The sequence below is a fragment of the Ctenopharyngodon idella genome, chromosome 14 (assembly GCF_019924925.1).
Source record: "Ctenopharyngodon idella isolate HZGC_01 chromosome 14, HZGC01, whole genome shotgun sequence".
Lineage (NCBI taxonomy): Eukaryota > Metazoa > Chordata > Actinopteri > Cypriniformes > Xenocyprididae > Ctenopharyngodon > Ctenopharyngodon idella.
In genome coordinates, this window is record NC_067233.1 from 18,777,200 (window position 1) to 18,797,992 (window position 20,793).

A 20,793-nucleotide genomic window follows, 5' to 3' on the forward strand; every position below is an offset into this window, starting at 1 on the left:
TTTTATTATGTTATAGTAAGTATAAATAAAATGTACACTACCATTTAAAAATGTGGGTTCATTTTTTTAAATAAATTAATACTTTTACTCAGCAAGGATTCATTAACTTAATAATAATAATGATAATAATAATAATAAATTGATCAAACGTGACAGTAAAAACATATTATAAAATATATTTTAAATAAATGTTCTTTTGAATGTTCTATTGATTAATGAATCCAATTTCTACAAAATTATTAAGCAGTATTGTTTTCAACATTGATTATAATTAATAGTGTTTCTTGAGCAGCAAATCAGCATATTAAAACGATATCTGAAGGATCATGTGACTGAAGTAATGATCCTGAAAATTCAGCTTTGCATCACAGGAATAAATTACAGTACATTTTCAATATATTTCACAATATTACTGTTTTACTGTATTTTTTTTTTATCAAATAAACAGCCTTGGTGAGCATAAGAGACTTCTTTCAAAAACATGAAAAAAATCATACCGACCCCAAAGGGTAGTGTATGTAAAAATAAAGTATATACTTTTATAAATTAAATAATATTATTATGAATTCTTGTCATCACTGATTTCCATTCATGTTTTTGATTTTATGTAAAGAGGAAAGTTATACAAAACTGATTGTCATTGAGGGTGTGTTAAAAAAAAAAAATTATAAAATTTTCATTTTTTGATGCATTATTTCTTTAAATTTCTGCTACACTGTATAACATGCACACTGAACTTCCCCCGCAAATTAAAGACTGTGTGTGAGACTGGTCAAGTGTGCCCAGATCTGCCTTTATAATTAAATTTTCATGGATCTGTGTCCAGAAAATTCCCCATATTCACTCTCCATGCACTGTTGCCTTGTTATTTAGACTACATATTTCACTGCAGGCCAAAAGGTGCAGAAAATGTTTCCAACCGGGTTCGCTTGTAAAAAGTAGCCATATATTGTACAGTCATAATGGCTTAGATTCAATTAATATCAGAGAGTAAACACAGGCAGTTTTTGATGTTCCTTCTTTTCCTTTTGATTTTTCAGCATGAAAATCAAATCATATTGATTGTTGAATCTATACTTTACAGCTAGAACAGCAAACAAAACAACATGCGGTAGACTGTGCCTGCTGTTTTGTTAACGTGCCTGGATTGTATCGATGGATGACTCCATCGACTTGCTTCAAGTCGATGTCTGGCGGTTTCAAAGCCAGTGGAATAAAGACTTGCCTTTGGCCCGCTGCTAAATGATGCAGGTCTGGACCAATTTCACTAGACATGGGCGTGATTTGAGCTGGTTATAATAAGCTTGACCACCTGCTGATCGACAACAATGTCAGTGACTCTCTGATACACACAGTCATAGCGCTGCCTGCATCCAACCACAGCAGAGAGAGAGACTGAGACCAAAAAAAAAAAGCTAATTAACCTTATTTCTTGGAAAAATGCCCTGTGGAAATGGGAGAGAGAGGTGGCGTAGGCCTCAGGGGAATGGGAGGGGAGGGTGAATATGTGTTGTGCGTGTGCCTGAGAGAAAGGCCACATGTAGGGGGTTGAACTTCAAGCGGGGAAAACTGGTTTGAATTTCACACGTCATTAACAGATACATAATTTAACTACAGATGTGGAGAACTGAAGCTGTAGGACACCACAGAGAACATAAGAAAAGAGACAGACTGTGTGTGTGTGTTTACAGTACCTCATTTACATTTACATGCGTCTTTCCTTATTGCCAGGATACTAAAAGGGAGAACATTGGGATAGTAAAATATAAAAGGATAAATTAGCTCTGGTCCGAAACCTAGTGAGCCGACTACACTGCTGTTTAAGTTTGGGGTCTGTAAGATTTTTTAATGTTTTTGAAAGAAGTCATTTATGCTCACCAAGGTTGCATTTATTTGATAAAAAATACAGTGAAGAAACTGTAATAATGTGAAATATTAAAATAAAAAAAATCTATTTGAATATATTTTAAATGTAATTTATTCCTATGATCATTACTCCAGTCTTCAGTGTCACATGATCCTTCAGAAATCATTCTAATATGCTGATTAGGTGCACAAGAATTTCTTATTATTAACATTATCAATATTAAATGAACAGTTGTGCTGCTTAGTGTTTTTGTGGAAACCAAAACCAAGAGAAATGCTGTACTATACTATATTTATGCTTCTATATCATTCTATACTGAAAAGTACTGAACAAAAAACAGATAAATCTAATTAAAAAAAATAAAATTTTACTTAATATTTGTGTGTACTACTGTGTTATGCACATTAAAATATTGTGCTGTTATCTCAGCAACATGCTAATTTAATAAAATATGACTCGAGTCTCCTATTTATATTTTTGTAACAATTGCTGCCTATGTAGTATGTTCCAAATCAGTCGTTTATGAAGTTCCATTTCTGTTAGAATGCAGTCTTACAAGGCAGCTGCCCATGTAGGTAGTAGATAGTGAGTTAGCTAGAAACAGAGCCATTGTGTTCGCATGTATGTGAATGTAGATCCTACTGTTAAAGAGCCTTATTGTAACTGTCTATATACAAATGAATGGTAAGTCATTCTTTAGTTGATGAGTTTAAGTTTCTCCTCATGTTTCATTGACTACATCCCTCAATAAAATCCTCAATCCAAGTTTGACAGCAGTTGAATGTTTAATGCGACCGGCCCCTCGCTGTTTGTCCTCCTCTTGCACTCAGCCTGACGCCGGGGAACAACATTAGTGCCTCACTGTTTCCCTCTGAATTATAAATGGGGCCCTTTTGGGCTGGAGAAATATTTCTCTTTATGATTAAAGTCTTAAAGTGTAGCCTGGGGCCGTTTGTGTTGGCAACCACTACTGATGCAGTCTGTCTGTCTGTCTGTCACTCTCTCTGTGTCTTGAATAATAGCACGAGGCCCGTGTGGGGTAGTGCGTGTCATTATCCCTGATGTGAGAGCATGGGGGTGTAAATTGTGTTGCAGGGGTTAGAGTGGCAGGGTCACCCCCGCTGGGCCGCTGTGTGCTGCGTCCTCCCTACTGATGAACTGCACAGATATTTTAAACTAGGCCATTACATGGTGACAGCAGAGAGGTCTATGAACCGTTTGAGGGAAACATAACACGTGGTACAATGTAGAGACAAACATTTGATAACACAGAGAAAATGAAATGGGGTTAGATGCCCTCAAGAAAAAATGTGTATTTATAAGGTTTATAGTTAAAATTACTTTGTTTTGTTTTTTTGTGTGTGTGACCATTTTATTTCAGACTGTCCTTTCAAGTCCATTCAAGCACCTTATTACGACCTATATTTACATTTTAAAGTCATGCGCCCACTAGCTGGCATAAAAATAATGACAGTGTCATCTTACGTCTGTCTTCATGAAATGACATATGACTGTCGTTACCAATCAAAATGCGTGTTCATTTAAATGAAATGGTGGACTTTTTACACCATTTGTCCTATTTCCATTTAGCAAAACTCTTTTTTATTAATGACTACACCCACCCCACCTCTAAACCTACCCTTAGTGATTTATAGTGCATATACACTTTATGAGCACATGAGTTCCCTGGGATTGAACCCACGATCGCATGATCACATGATTGCATATTGTTATATATTGCAATGCTCTGCCAATTGAGCTACGCGAAACCCGAAATATGATGCAGATAAAAGTGAACAATGCATTAAAATGAAAGTGTCCTGTTGTCGATAGGGGCGCAACTTTAGTAAACGCTCCAATGGGTCGTATTTCAGGGAAGTGACAAACGACCTATATAGGCGTATTGGTTGGAGAACATGTTGTTTTATTTCCTATGCGAAGCATGGCAAATATATAATGTCCAAACCACCAATTTCAACAACAATTCCATTAACTATATAGTAGTGTGGTGAGATTGCATTGAGGTTGGGAATGGGTTCAGGATTAGTGAGGCTGACTAGTGAGTTTATCTAGATTTGTTGTTTTATTTTTTAGATTTTCAGCTGTGGTGCTTTAAAGGAAAGAAATTTATAGACATTACCTTTCAGAAACTGTTTTGGTGTGCTGCTAACTGTCAGCTACTAGCTGCTAAAAGTAGTGCATCTAAATTCATCTTTTTCAAAGTGCAGTGTTTCCCGACCATTTTTGTCTTACCTGCACCCATAAATCTACAAGTAAAGTTTCTGGAGATAGTAGATGTTTTTCTTTTACAGAAATCGCTTTTTAAAGGACTACAACAAATGGCTGGTGGGGATTACAACGAGCTTCTTCTCGGATTGGTGACATCACAAACCCCCAAATTTACATAAACCCTGCCCCTGGGAACATGCAACAAAGGGGGTGAGGCCATGTTGGGCTGCTTTAGAGAAGAGGAAGAGTTGTTGGACTGCTTCACAAACGAAGGTCATTTCAACGCTGGATTTGCACAAAAGATTAACATTACAGAACATGCTAATTGATGAGATAAATCAACTCCACAACAGCTACATAAATTTTTCCACTAACCATTCAGAAACATCCAGTTGCATTCTAAGTTGTAACTTCTTCCTGAGTCTCCCCATCAGTGTCCGACTCCGGTTTGAACAATGTAAGGCTGAACACCGTTACTGACAATCGTCATTTTGGCTGCGTGAGATTCTCCAGTTTTGTTGTTATTGAGCAACCAAAGCGCGAGCTGTTAAAGCTCCGCCCTCTTCTGGAAAGCGGACTGGGAGCAGCAGCTCATTTGCATTTAAAGGGACACACACAAAAATGGTGTGTTTTTGTTCACACCCAAATAGGGGCAAATTTGACCAGCTATAATAAATGATCTGTGGGGTATTCTGAGCTGAAACTTCACAGATACATTCTGGAGACACCAGAGACTTGTATTACATCTTGTGAAAAGAGGGCATAGGTCTCCTTTAATATTGTGGGTGAAAACACTCATCAAGTAGCTTTCTCTCTCTTTAATCTGAGATTGTATGTCTTGTTTAAATTTTGACAGTTCTAGGTGTAATTGTATTTGATTATTAGACATTAATTTAATTTACTGACAGCCCTGAATTATTATTAAGTCATCATTGTTGTTTTATAGGTTTATCCAGGTACCCTCTGGAACCTATTGGACAACGTTGCCAAATCTACAGTTTTCCTGCGGAATTGGGCTACTTTTAAGTTGTTGTTGTTGCTGCTGCAGGTTGATTTTTTTTTCCACAGGTTGATTCCACCCACCCAAGAATGTACAATTTTGCCGCTGGCCAAACCCTGCTACTGGAGTACACATACCCCTGGTTGGGAATTGCCAGTACAGTCATCAAAACAATTTATCAAGATAAAATATTATGTCCAAAACAATATTTATCAACACAATCAGTGTGTGACTTAACGTGCCTGTTGTGAGTAATGTACCTGTTATTTTATGTACGTATCAACATCCCTGTTTGAGGTAATCTTGTATTACAATGTCGTGAGGTATTCTTGCAATGAGGTAAGAATGAGGTAAGACTGTGGTGAGGTTAGACTATATTAAACGAAGATAAGATTGGCCTAGAATGAGGTAACCGTACATCTTGATGCTGCAATCTCCTCCTTTTAGTTCACTAGTGCCCACATAAGCAGTAATGTAACTGAGCCTGGGCCAGCTGCCTGCGCAGAACCGTGAGGCCATTACTGTCTATCCAGGCTAAGTTCTGCTGGCTTCGGGCCCTGCAGTGCAGATTGGAGTACCGCAAAGCTTTTTCTCTGCCAGGCAATATTTTATCTTTCTCTCTCTCTCCCTATGAGTTTCAGAGCTCAGCTACTTTGCTAGCTTGCAGCGATTGATGATCTTGTCAGTGTTTCAGGGCGTTTTCTCATTCATTAGTGTGTTGTGTAGCGTGGGTGGTGGAATGGACTGATGTGTAAGCAAGTAGGGGGGAGTGTTCTGGTCAATTACTCTCATGCAACCCAAAAGAAAAACTGAATCTCTTTCTCTTTCTCAGCATGGTCGCATCCATCCTCCAGCTATTAGTGCTGTCATGCTGAAAGCATCTGTGTTATGCTAATGAAACTAAATTTCATTCATTTCAGTGTGTTTTATTCCACTAGAGATGATGTCTGTCACTGCATATGTTCTGCTTGTGTTTCAATGCAGGAAAGGTGTGAAACTCTGGGATTCCCTGTGCAAATGAAATACGGAAGAATTACACTGCTACACTTTGAATGTTCCCCAAGTGTGAGCGAACATGACTCCCGTGGATATCATTTGGAAAGACGCAATATACAAGGAGCTATTAAAAAACTCATATCCAGGTCAGCTATGCATGAGTTTTCATTGCATATGTGAAATATTAACTCCATACCTAAAAGGTCTTTATGAACCCCCATGGCGTAATTTGATATTTCTCTTTAGTGTAAGAAAGGGGATGCCATATTGGAAACACCCCTCTATCACCTATCTGTCAGGGCTTTATTAGGTTTGGGACCCAACAAACCACTACTGGGACTACAAAGTTACCCCTGCGAAATCCAATTACAACAGCCATGGCACTTTAGTGAATTAGACAAATTGGGGAAGAGAAGAGGTCCTTTAGTAGGTCACGTTGCCGGGTCATAGGGCAGATAGCTCTGGTTGTTTCAGAAAAGAGTGTACTCGATAATCAAAATCAAACTGTGTCTGGAATGTGCATCAACACACATTACTCTCTGGTTTAAGTAATCCCAATGGAGTCCAAGTCCAACCACTCCGAACTCTGATGCCCATTTTCTATGCGTGTCTATAGACAGAAGCACACAAGGGCTATAGACCTTATGCGCCAGAGAAACAAGCGTGCAGCCATGTTTAGAATTTTGTATTTTAACTTCTGTTTTATTCCTGTATATTTCTATGGTATCACTGTCGAAGAGTAATTAGCTGGTGAAGTTGATTTACTTGTTGTACAGTTAACGGAAGTTATCATGAGCATTGTAATGTTTGAAGCAGATGTCATAAGAAACGAGCGGTTTATTCGTTAATCCGTAAGATCTTACTTTCATGCTGTGAAAATACAAACTAGAAAAACAGAACACAACAAGCACAGCACTGAAAAGGGGCGGGGCTACATAAGGTCTATAGTGCTGCTTTATTGAACTCTGTCTATCACAGCCTGCGGGAGAGAAACACGGAGCGAGAGTAACCCTGGACCTCAATTACGCCTCTGAGGATGTCTGCAGTGGGGAAATACCACCATCATCTACTGCATCACGTGGGCAAGGCAGTATGGGTATGCACATAGCGGTGAGGGGGGCAGGGTGAACGACACGTTTATTCAGTCTAGACTAGAGCAACCTAGATTGTAACAATTAGATGCAAACAGATTTGTGCAGGATTTTGGGAGTGGCAGATAAAATATGAAACAATGCTGTCTGTTTTAAATAAAGACAGAAAAATGATAGCAAGAGTTGTTCAGTGCCAAAAGCGAGGAATACTTAAAGCCAGGACTGTAAAAACCACAGACAATAACCATTTTTACATGCACATCATTTTACGATTAAGATCCATAGTCTAGTAATTTCCTTTTTCTGTACACTCTTAAAAATAAAGGATCCAAAAGGAGGTTTTCACGTCAATGCCATTGAATAATCACTTTGGGTTCTTAAAAGAACCATTAGTTTCTTTTAACATTTTAAAGGGTTAGTTCACCCAAAAATGAAAATTATGTAATTTATTACTCACCCTCATGTCGTTCTACACCCATAAGACCTTCGTTCATGTTCGGAAAAAAAATTAAGATATTTTTGATGAAATCCGATGGCTTAGTGAGGCCTCTGTTGCCAGCAATGTCACTGAACCTCTCAGGATCCATAAAGGTACTAAAGACATATTTAAAACAGTTCATGTGAGTACAGTGGTTCTACCTTAATATTATAAAGCGACGAGAATACTTTTTGTAGAAAATAATGACTTTTCAACAATATCTAGTGATGGTCGATTTCAAAACACTGCTTCAGATCAGTGGTTCGGATCGCGTAAACGAAGCCTCATTTACTGAAATCATGTGACTTTGGCACCCCAAACAACTAAGAGTGGAAAAGGCTTTTGCATGCTCTTCAGCTATTGTAATATATGTAATCAGAATGTGCACTTTTTTTTTTTTTCTGAAAATACTGGATATGTTCTTTCATGCGTTCTTGTCATTTTGGTCAGTAACTTGATCAACTCATAACTTCTCATTTATGTTCTAAACAGTAAAACACAAGAGCACGTAAATTTTCTAAATGTAGGCCAGGATGTTTTTAAAATTTCTAGCAAGTTTATGAGTCTTCTCTCAAAAATAGTTTGACTTTTCTGTCTGAATCTAAAATCACCCAGAATCACTTTTGTTTGGACATATAAATTAATAGGTTAATATGTTAAAATGACACTCACTGATCATTGTAATATTACCAAATTTCAGTTAATATTCTTGTGCATGTCAGAACAGTCATTGTAAGGGATTTGCATCCTCATTTATTCAGAATAATGGTCAATCAATATGGGTTTTTCAATTGCAAGAACCTTTGGTCCTCCCCAATCTTGAATACTTGGTTACATCCTGGCTTGTACCCATAGCCATGCAACTCTAAAGCACCAGCTGTGAATCTGTGTAATTAGGACAGATTTTAGAATGATGGGTGAAGCCTCATATACTGCAAAGAGAACTGGCAGGGTCCAAAATGTATGCTTTGAGATGGTCTTTTAAACCTAATTTATATATATTGTGCGAGACAAATTCCAAACTGCCAGTGATTAACACAAACTGCTTATGATTGCAGGTACCAATCTCAATACAAACAGAATGCAGTCAGACACACTCCTGTGAAGACTGTACATGCACCATAATTATGCTTAGCAGAAAGTCACATTTGTCAGTGAAAGACGCTGTGTGGTTTATGGTGTGTGCGTCTGAGCAAACGCTCCACTGCTACTGTGATTTACAGAAAAGCCGGGGTGGGCACAAGACAGGTCATAAACCAAGGAAACCAGGGGCATGGGAGTCCAACAGCTACAGATTGATTCTGCTCATTAGGTCTGTTTTGCAAAACCTCCCACAGCCATTAATCACTGCCCAGGAAGATGCCCACCACCACGCCTAAAGCTTGCTTTTCCACTACATGATAGGAGATTGTTCACCTCAAACCTGTGCTGGAGTGTGTTTGCATAAAACGTGCCAGGTTTATCAAGGGTAATTGCACCTGCATTTTAAACGTGGCTGGAAAACCGACTGAAGATGGAGTCATTGCATTTACAAGCACATGTGAATCTAAAGTATGCATAACTTCCAATGTACTGTTAATGTAGATTATATTATATCTTAAAAAGCTCTTCTCAGACACACCCTCACTTTTCAAACCATAACATCTCTGCATCACTGCATTTCTAATACAGGTTTACATTATTAGATGGGAACCTAAAGAAACTGAGGATTATACCTTCTCCGAGTTGCAGCTTTACTGTGAATTGGCTGAAACATAGAGCACCAAAGTAAGAATAATGAATACAGTATTTTATTTTCTTGCTTAAAAGCAATATCAAATGCAAAAGTTATATGGGAGTTTTTTTTTTTTAATTTATTATTATTTAGGGTTATTTGTTGTCTTATATTAAATGTTTTTTTTTTATTATTTTCAATGCCGACTTTGCCAAATGTGCAAAATCACTCGAATGTCTGCGGTGTTCTGTTATGCCAGTCATATCTGACTCATTGTACACGTCACACCTCAATGGCCACTGCCCCATAGTAACACTTATAACCAGAGCTCAGACTAATGCAAGATCTATATTTAGTCATAAGCCCATAAAAACATAAGGAGAAGTATCTGGGCACACTTCAGATCACCAAGTCTAAGATTCATCAATGCACCAACAAGCACTAACGCCCAATGTTCATGCAACACATTCATATACAGGAGGGGTCTTGAAGAGAAGTCCCCCACCCCCACCGTCATTAATATAAGTGAGAATCGAATTCAATTCGATTTTCCAAATACCTTCGGTTGCATAGTTGTGGTCCCGAAGGAAGCTGTTGTTAATTTTGCGGCTGTCACTCTCCTCCTCCATTTATGATTCCGTTATATGGGAATGCTGAAGTAGACACGCAGGAATCCATCGTGGACCCTGAACATCAGCAGGCGGTTTGTGGGTCCATCGCGCTGTCTGTCGCCCCTCTCATGAACGTGACGGATGATCTGATGCCCGGGGTGATACAGCTGGAGCTCGATTGGCAAAAAATCCCTCAGCAATTCATACTTAACGCATGTGAAGCACTTCTTAAACAGGTGTACTGGCGAATCCGTTTAAAAGCTCTTCTATCTTAAAAGCAGATAAATGGAGAACGAATACGTAAAGGTGTAAGGAACCCTGGCACCGTGGTAAACGAGGTGCGCTGAATGTGGTAAACTAGGGCAGGATTTCCACCTTCTGAGCCGAGGAGGCGGGGTTATGCGTCAAGCGCTCGATCCGTCCACCTCTCTCTCTCTCTCTCTCTCTCTCTCTCTCGGTCTTTCGATCTTGCTTTGCTGCTGAGGACAGTCTGTTTCGTGGTTTCATGTGGTTCTGTCGTTCTAGAAGTTCTGCCTGAGTACGGGCTCCTCCCATTCACACAGGCGCTGTCCAGTGCTGAAATCACAGCACGTGCCAATACGAATGTTCTCTGACCACCACAGCGACTGTCAGTCCACGAATGACGTAAACACGATAACTGCCACTGATTTTACACAATTATACATATATGTCACTGGCTGCACTTTTACAGGTCAGTTGATGGCAAAGCGCGAATTTTGGGGACGAGCGATATAAAAATCAAAACAAGGTTAATTTTAAAGTAGGCCTATATACTATTTTTAAACATAATTATATCTACGTTTCAACAGTTTTTACAAACAGCGTTTCACTAATCCTTGGCGCTCATGAACAGGCGCATGCGCCTGAGGAGGTAGCCATAGCAACAGTTTTTGTTGGATCAGTATCGGGCGGTACATTGACAAAAGTCCTGTCAATATTTACCATTTTATTATAGATTTACATGTAACAGATATATCACAAAAAATTTAACAGCATAAAGTTTTTGTTTAAAACGTCTTAAAGACAAATTACAAAGTGTTTTGATGGAAACGTCTTTAGAATGCATTAGCCTACTGTTAGCTAATGACGCTAGCTGCTGAAAAAAAAAAAGACTAAACGTTTCGTGAGATCAACCGGAAACATTTTTGGTCTCTAAAATTACTATACATTTTTATAAAACAACAAAAATTCATAAAAAGAACTAAAAAATAACATAAAAGTAAAGGCAGCAAGTTACAGGATCTAATTAGGCCTACACTTTGCATTTAAAATAAAAAAAACTATAGATATTGACAATATATATTAGCATTTTACCATTAAATCTCCCTCTCCCTTGCTTTCTTAAGGTGATGATACACAGGGCAACTTTTTGGGCAATGTTTCAGGGCAATGTTGCCGAGCGATGTTGCTTGGGCGCTTTCCTATTGAGAAGAGGCAACAAATTTCAATCCAAAGTATAAGAGAGAGATTTGTTGCCCATTCTCAATGGGAAAGTGCCCAAACAACATCACTCGGCAACATTGCTCGAAAAGTTGCCCCATGTATCATACTTTCTGCTGTTACTTTCAACACTATTCTTTGGCTGCCCTGAATCACTGATATTTCCTTGAGGAAATACAAATCTAGTTTGTTTTCAAATGTGAAAACAATCCATTTGATTTGGATAAGTGGTACATGAACAGAGGATTCACAAATCTGTCACACTGGTTTCTAGTCAGATCCCTTTAGGGTCTCATTCTCCTTAAGTGTGCAGACCAGACGATGATTAATTCGATTAAAGCCCAGCCGCTGGCGCGTTCATTTTGGATAGATTTGATTTACATGCTGATTTTAATATGAATCTCTGCAGGGACTTTGCCCTGCTACTCCCATTCTGTCTTTAAGCATATTTTTCACTGTAATTTACCTGATGCCAGTGTCTAAAACAAATCTGCTTTGAAATTCAAAACCAAAACACAGGCATAAAAAATCTGAAGAGGATCCTAAATGCACCAGGCATTTAATTCCAAAAGCCAATTTACCGATAAAATCTGTCTATTGGCCCTTTCAGACAATTTCATAAATATAGTCCATCATCACATGCCATTTTCCACTTAATCACCCATTAGTTTCCATTATAATGCATGTGTGCAGCATCTCTGGGTGAGCTGTAATCAGGCATATTGCATTGCACCTGTTTTCATGTGATTTTCAAACCTTTCCACCCCACTGAATGTGTCTGAAGCATCTAAGCCCAAAGCCCAAAACCTGCATGCCGTTCCTCTCCCCCGACAGCAATCCTTATCATTATTCCAACAGGGCGACAAAAATCAATGATTTTCTGTCAGGGGAGAGGGAGGACCAGGACGATGACAAATTCCAGTTGGCATCTTTTAAAGATCAACAGGGAGAGCAGCTATCTGTCAGTCAGAGGGAGAGAGGGGGCGAGGGATATGGAGGGAAAGACGGAGATGCAGAGATGCATTAATAAAAAAAGAGGGAGACAGTCGAGTGGGGCAGACTGTTTTACACAGTATAATTAGAATGAGAGCTGCGCATTGCCAACAGCATCAGCAGTCTGCTTTGAGATCAATGGTGGTGCTTTAATTAAAGTCCTGCCGTTCTGACTTTCCATTCCTCTCTAGCACTGACTTAAAGAAATAGTACACCAAAAAATGAAATTGTGTTATATTTACTCATTCTCTTAGGTGTCCGTGTTTATGTTACAGTGTAATTATAGATTTAAGTACTGAGTAATAATAATTAAAGGGTTAGTTCACACAAAAATGGAAACTATCGCATGATTTATTCACCCTCAAGCCATCCTAGGTGTATATGACTATTTTCTTTCAGACAAACACAATCAGAGATATATTTAAAAATATCCTGGCTCTTCCAAGCTTTATAATGGTTGTGAATTGGGGGGAGCAAAAAAAAAAATACGGCTCCAGTGGGTTAATAAAGGCCTTTTGAAGTGAAGCGATGGGGTTATGAAAGAAGAATATCTATATTTAAAACTTCATTAACTATAATAACTAGCTTCCGACAGACGGCCGTACGCCTCGATTTGCGGTGGAAGAGCAACCTCTGACCCGACGTAATGATGAACGCGGAAGCGCAGAGGATAGAGCAAAACAAAACCCTGGTTGCGAATTAGACATCTAAAACGAGAAATTTTAAAGAGAAATGTCAGAGGATGATTTTCATACAAGTGAAGAGGAGCTTGAGTTTGTTGCCCATCCTTATTTGTTTGAACTCATTTGGCGCAAGTCGACTTGCACAGTATGCGTACGGTCGTCTGCCAGAAGCTAGATATTTGAATTTATAAAGTTTTAAATATGGATATTTTTCTGACAAAAATGCATCGCTTCGCTTCAAAAGGCCTTTATTAACCTGCTGGAGCCGTTTGGATTACTTTTTTTATGGATGCATTCATTTCATTTTTGCTTCAAAATGTGCCCCCCCCCCATTCACAACCATTATAAAGCTTGAAGGAGCAAGGATATTTTCAAATATATCTCCAATTGTGTTCGTCTGAGAGAAGATAGTCATATACACCTAGGATGGCTTGAGGGTGAGTAAATCATGGGATAATTTTCATTTTTGGGTGAACTATCCCTTTAACTACATGTACTTACTATAGGGTTAGGATTAGGGTTTGGTTAAGGTTAGTTGCATGTAATTATGCACAATTTATAGTAATTACCATAGTAACTACATGTAACGTGTAACAAGGACACTGTAAAATAAAGTGTTACCAAAATTTCAATTATATTAGTAAGTTATATTTAAATAAGTACAGGTGCTGGTCATATAATTAGAATATCATCAAAAAGTTGATTTATTTCAATAATTCCATTCAAAAAGTGAACTGATATAGACTGATATATTTCAAATGTTTATTTCTTTTAATTTTGATGATTATAACTGACAACTAAGGAAAATCCCAAATTCAGTATCTCAGAAAATTAGAATATTACTTAAGACCAATACAAAGAAAAGATTTTTAGAAATCTTGGCCAACCGAAAAGTATGAACATGAAAAGTATGAGCATGTACAGCACTCAATACTTAGTTGGGGCTCCTTTTGCCTGAATTACTGCAGCAATGCGGCGTGGCATGGAGTCGATCAGTCTGTGGCACTGCTCAGGTGTTATAAGAGCTCAGGTTGCTCTGATAGTGGCCTTCAGCTCTTCTGCATTGTTGGGTCTGGCATATCGCATCTTCCTCTTCACAATAGTTGGTCAGCAGCAGGAAGCATGAAGTGCTCTAAAACTTCCTGGTATACGGCTGCGTTGACCTTGGACCTCAGAAAACACAGTGGACCAACACCAGCAGATGACATGGCATCTCAAACCATCACTGACTGTGGAAACTTTACACTGGACCTCAAGCAACGTGGATTGTGTGCCTCTCCTCTCTTCCTCCAGACTCTGAGACCCTGATTTCCAAAGGAAATGCAAAATTTACTTTCATCAGAGAACATAACTTTGGACCACTCAGCAGCAGTCCAGTCCTTTTTGTCTTTAGCCCAGGCGAGACGCTTCTGACGCTGTCTGTTGTTCAAGAGTGGCTTGACACAAGAAATGCGACAGCTGAAACCCATGTCTTGCATACGTCTGTGCGTAGTGGTTCTTGAAGCACTGACTCCAGCTGCAGTCCACTCTTTGTGAAACTCTCCCACATTTTTGAATGGGTTTTGTTTCACAATCCTCTCCAGGGTGCGGTTATCCCTATTGCTTGTACACTTTTTTCTACCACATCTTTTCCTTCCCTTCGCCTCTCTATTAATGTGCTTGGACACAGAGCTCTGTGAACAGCCAGCCTCTTTTGCAATGACCTTTTGTGTCTTGCCCTCCTTGTGCAAGGTGTCAATGGTTGTCTTTTGGACAACTGTCAAGTCAGCAGTCTTCCCCATGATTGTGTAGCCTACAGAACTAGACTGAGAGACCATTTAAAGGCCTTTGCAGGTGTTTTGAGTTAATTAGCTGATTAGAGTGTGGCACCAGGTGTCTTCAATATTGAACCTTTTCACAATATTCTAATTTTCTGAGATACTGAATTTGGGATTTTCCTTAGTTGTCAGTTATAATCATCAAAATTAAAAGAAATAAACATTTGAAATACATCAGTCTGTGTGTAATGAATGAATATAATATACAAGTTTCACTTTTTGAATGGAATTAGTGAAATAAATCAACTTTTTGATGATATTCTAATTATATGACCAGCACCTGTATATGATGTTTGAAGTTTTTCAGTCAGTATCACACAAAACAATCATGCAACTTCAGAAGATTTGCAAAGTAATGCACAATTTGTACAGACAACTTTTTTTTCCCCTAAATAATTTCACTCAATGTTTGTCCTTTTTGAGTTTGAGTCTGACAGATATGGTCTATGACAGATATGATTCTATGGAACAGGAAGTGTAAAAATTAATTCCCCAACAAATGACATCATGTAGTTTGAAACAACATGAGGGTGAGTAAATGATAACAAAACTGTCATTTTTTGGGCAAATATTCCTTTAAAGTCCCCCTGAAATCAAAATGTAAGTTTTTTATCTTTTAGTATGAATATGTTATATATTGTGAATGTTGTGAATAAGCTGGTGTGTTCCAAAACAATGACAAAATTCGCATTTAGGAGATATAAGCATTCAAAACTTACTGTCTCTCACTTCTGCTAAAATGGATCACTGATTTTCATGACATCACATCGCACTTCAGCTTCTCGTCAAATCTTCTGTCCAATCAAATGCTCTCTAGAATCTGAAGTCCCGCCTACACTATAAAGAGACACTGAGGCTGCGGCTGAAATCGGTCATTTGTTCACACATTCACTAGTTTCTATATGGTGAATGACACATGCACTACATAGAGAATAGGGAACGATGCAGACAGTGTAAATATGCTTTCCATTGACGCGAATGAAGTCCGTTTTCGTGTTAGTGTCACGTGAACTGCTGCAGTGCGAACAGCACAGTCTGCTGTGGTCCAGAGACACGAGAGCAGAGTGGATCATATCCACAGACCGCGAGTCGGCTCAGATCACAAAAGGTATAGGACCCATTTGAATTCTGCACAGAATGCTTTTAAAGTGATATAGAGGGCATTAGAAGGAGAAATGGTTAGAGATTAGAAGAAAACTGAGGTTTTACAGAGTTTAACGGCTCTGGCCGAGCGGTGGTATAAGCGAAACGCTATTGGCTATTTAAAAAAGGGGCGGAGCTGTTCGATATGTCCCGCCCTGTCTTCTTGTTTCAGTTGAAATTACGTCAACACATTGAATAATGCTGCGCGTTCCAGGACACTTCAGCGGGCCTTTAAGAAAAGCTCTAGTACTTGCCTGCCTGTGCACGTCTCTTCAAGGCCACCTGAGACTGTCTTCCACCCTGCGTTTATACTCTGTGAACAATGACGGTTTTGGTCTTTGCTTCCTGAATCGCATATTACAACTAAAACAGCAGTATCAAAAATGAAAAGATCAATATATACTCTCACAAAAGAAATGTCTGTGCTCCTGGAAAACCTCTGGTCTCACAGAGATGTATGATGCTATTTAAAACACTCAAGGCCTGGGGCTTTCTCTTGCAGCTTAGCCCATGCAATGATGTGCATCAAGGCTACAACACAAAACATGAAGATAATTACAATGCTGTGATATCTTCATGGCCAATTGCTTGCACTGATGTTCAGTAATTGTGTTGGCCTGAGGACGCCGGTCCTTGAAAGCCTGCAGCGCTACAGACCAATCACTGAAGCCGTAACAGAGAACAGTCATAGTAATTTCACAATGGTTAATCAATACATCGCTATTGATTCTTAATCCTCAATCATGCATCCTGCAGAAAAAGATTACTTCTGTGCTATGATTAGTGGCTTTTTCAGTAAATAGATTTTCAAAAAAAAAAAAAAAGGGGGTATAAAACACTTGAGTTGTGTCCCAAATGACACACTGTGTACACTATATGGACTCTACTGTCTAGTCTAGTGTACGATTTTAATAAGGTTATTTTGTCATTCAACATCAGAGTGCAACAGTGTGCGCCAACTTTTTCAGCAGTGTTGGTTCCGGGATGTATTTTTTCCATTCTTTCGCTATAAGCCATGAACTTAATCAAACAAGGTGAGTTATAACGTAACAAATTTTGATTTGAAGCAAAAAAGTATTTGAAAATCAGACAAAAATACAAAGGTACAAGCCTGTGCACCTAGGCTTCAGAGAGGGAAAGAACTACAATCCCATGAAGCATTGCAAACAGCATAATCGAATTAAAAACAATGGCGAAATATAAAACTACTCATTTAAACATGTTGATTGTATATATAAAAACAATACATTTAAATTTATTGTAAAATATATAATATTTAAGCATTTTGAGAGTATATGCTCAATTACGTCATTCCCAGTGCTTCATGGCAGTGAGATGAAGAGCTGTTTCGGCTCATTTTGCATGTCGCAACTCTCTAATTGGTGAAATTTTCTGTACAGCGTCATGGGTAATGTAGTTTTTCGCCACAAATTCTGCTGTTAAACACAATTATTTTAAAAATAAGTTAATAATGTGGGCTGATAGCTTCAACAGAAGCAAACACCATCGATTAACAACCTTGTAGCTCACAGAAGGGCTTTAAAGGTTTATAAGTTATCATTAAAAATCAGTTTATTTATGGAGAAAAATGAATGTTTTTTTACTTCTGGAAACTATTGTGCTCTAGCTCCTCCCCTGATAGTTGACTGCAAGAAGTAACCTTTTTAGGTTAAATAAGTGCATCATCCGGATATTTAAAGTGCACTTTTTCAATTCTCAGTGTGAACACACCACTCGCACTATTTATACAAAAAAAGTCATAAAATAGTACACAAGTACACAAATTGGGTATTTAATTTAATGGGTCCATCTGTTGAAGGTGCTTGTAAAGACTAACCAATATTGACTGAGATCCATTTCAGAGCAGCTGACTCAACGAGATCTTTATATCTAATATGTACTTCTTCGCTTCATGAATATACAGTATATGAAGTATAAACCAATTGTGACATTTATCAATGTAGACAGAGGTGACAAATGTTATAAACAAAGAAAATAAGATCATCATGGGAAGAGAATGAGAAGAGAGTGAAAGAGACGGAGCGAGAGAAAAAGATGGGGGTTGGGAGAGACAACCAGATGGATGCATAGTTTGGGCTGAACGTTTTAAAACCAGCCCAGAGGCAAGCGCCTTTGTCAGGCCAGTTTACATGTGAAGCCATTCCAATTAAAAGACTGAGTAGCTCACTCCATCATTGCGTATAACACACTGATACAAAGACTTGCATACTGGGTAGATTATTTATAAGACAGACAGGTCAGTTACACAACAATATTTACACATACACAAATAATTAATATAATGGCTTGATTAATTAGATAAAAGAGAAAGTACACTTTTACATTTTATGAAGACATTGCCAGCAAGACAATTAACACTTTCAATGCCCAGAAAGCTACTAAAAACATATTTAAACAGTTTATGTGGCTACAGTGGTTTAACCTTAATGTTATGAAGTGACGAGAATACTTTTTGTGCACCAAAATAACAAAATAACGACTTTATTCAACAATATCTAGTGATGGGCCATTTCAAAACACCGCTTCATGAAGCTTAGAAGCTTTACGAATCTTTTGTTTCGAATCAGTGGTTCGGAGCGTGTATCAAACTGACAAAGTCACGTGATTTCAGTAAATGAGGCTGTTACGTCATAAGTGTTTCGAAATTTCAGTGGTTCACCACTGGGGGGCGTGACTTTGGCAGTTTGATACACGCTCCGAACCACTGACTCAAAACAAAAGATTCGTAAAGCTTCGAAGATTCATGAAGCAGTGTTTTGAAATCGCCCATCACTAGATATTGTTAAATAAAGTCGTTATTTTGGTGCACAAAAAGTATTCTTGTCGCTTCATAACATTATGGTTAAACCACTGTAGTCACATGAACTGTTTTAAACATGTTTTTAGTAGCTTTCTGGACATTGAAAGCGTTAATTGTTTTGCTGGTAATGCAGGCCTCACTGAGCCATCGGATTTTATGAAAAATATCTTAATGTGTGTTCTGAAGATGAACAAAGGTCTTACGGGTGTGGAAAGACACAAGGGTGAGTAATTAATTACATAATTTTCATTTTTGAGTGAACTAACCCTTTAATGGTGGGGATTGTTCGGTGACTCTTTCTTTCCAGTAGGTGGCGACAAGTGACTGACTTTAGTCAGATCAAAAGTCATAAATATCAAACATGTTTGGATCGTGCGGGCTCCGACGCATTTGGGAGCAGTAAAATAATCGTAATAACACCACACAATTGAGGATTTTTGGACAAAAAATTGGTTGCGAGAAGCCTCGAATTGTTGGGAGTTGCAAATCGGGCCCAAAATCAGGGTTAAAATCTTCATGTGTGTGGCCAGCCTAAGATGCTGATTTGGTGCTCAAGAAACATTTCTTGTTATAATCAGTGTTGAAAACAGTTGTGCTGCTTAATATTTATATAACTGAATATAAATTGTACATATTATATATAGAGCTTATTTAAAAGAACAAGAAAGTCCAAGAGAGAAAGGAAGAGAGCAAATACAAACAAGTGTGTGCTAATCTCAAAAGACCTGTGTAAATATTGTTTGTGCCCCAGTAACACACACACCCATTTTCACTCATTTTCAGGGGAATGTATTAATGTGAATCCCAGAATAATAATACAGAAAACACAGCGTTTCACATCCATTCCCAGTTGTTGCGATTGAAAGGAAGATAGCTGTTCAATCCTTTACCATCATACCAGTTGCTAGGAAACTGCTTATGGAACAAAACATTGCTATGCAGCACAACAGCTGTCTGTGTAATTGGATCATTAAAAAATCTAAACGTCATAATTTAAACTATAGCTGCTCTAATGCAGTTCAAGCATGCCTAACATGAAGGTTAATCGTCCAAGCAAGAATGAGCACTGAAATGACCTATTTTAGGTGAGGAACTGATTTACTACATATGTAGAGTAATAGTATTTTAATATGATTTTGCTAAACACATTAAGATTTAGCTGAGAATATTTCCATGCACAGAAATACAATCTAAACTACAGGGAGATACAAGCATCCTTGTGGCTTATTTCAGGACAATTTGAGACTACTGTCTCTTATATTGTCATCTAAACTTATAATTGGCCCACAGTGACCATTAAAAACCTGTGCCACTGGAAAAAAAAGAAATAAAAATAGGTAAGAGATTAAACTAGGCTTGTAGGTTAGAACATGTTTTTTTCGATGTCTGCATGATGTCCAAATTTGCACCATTATTGTAATTATGTGTAATCATTTAATTGTGGCCTGTAGTAATTATCTACAATGGCTGCACCATCACCCAGCATCTCTGCTTTATACCAACAAGATGTATTTTTCGGTCAGCCAATTATGGTGTAAAAAGCATAGCTCTTCATGTTGGCAGTCAGTCTCCAGGGTTTTTCTGTCTGGCATGACTGGAATAACTCTACTCCAATGATGAATATTTTAATAGAGACTGGGAGAGAACAGGGGTTTAGATCTCTTGAGTCTGTCTCAACAACTGTGCTCTGCCAGAGCCCTAACAAGCCCCACTAGAGTTACTGGCGGGTTTTTACACAGCCCTGCCCAGCCCAGAGCCCCTCCCCTCCCTTCCGGACCCCTCCCCTCTCCTCTGCCCCAACACAGACCCTTAATCTGCAGGACAATCCCATTTGGCTGAGCAGCTGCCAGGACTGATCACAGGCAGACTGCAGCAGTCTTCCCCCGCGG

General features: G+C 38.5%; 1 protein-coding gene across 3 annotated transcripts in view; it reads right to left on the minus strand.

Moving 5' to 3' along the window:
- Positions 1-20,793, minus strand: part of ppp2r2ba (protein phosphatase 2, regulatory subunit B, beta a) — a 79,455-nt gene that overhangs the window by 24,308 nt on the left and 34,354 nt on the right. The window contains exon 1 of one of the 3 annotated variants that reach the window (XM_051859636.1): positions 9,935-10,507. The exons of the other annotated variants lie outside the window; for them this stretch is intronic. Coding sequence (XP_051715596.1) covers positions 9,935-10,004 — 70 coding nt within the window. The 5' untranslated portion in view covers positions 10,005-10,507. Of the gene's footprint in view, positions 1-9,934; positions 10,508-20,793 lie in introns of those variants that run through there. 3 annotated transcript variants of the gene reach the window in all.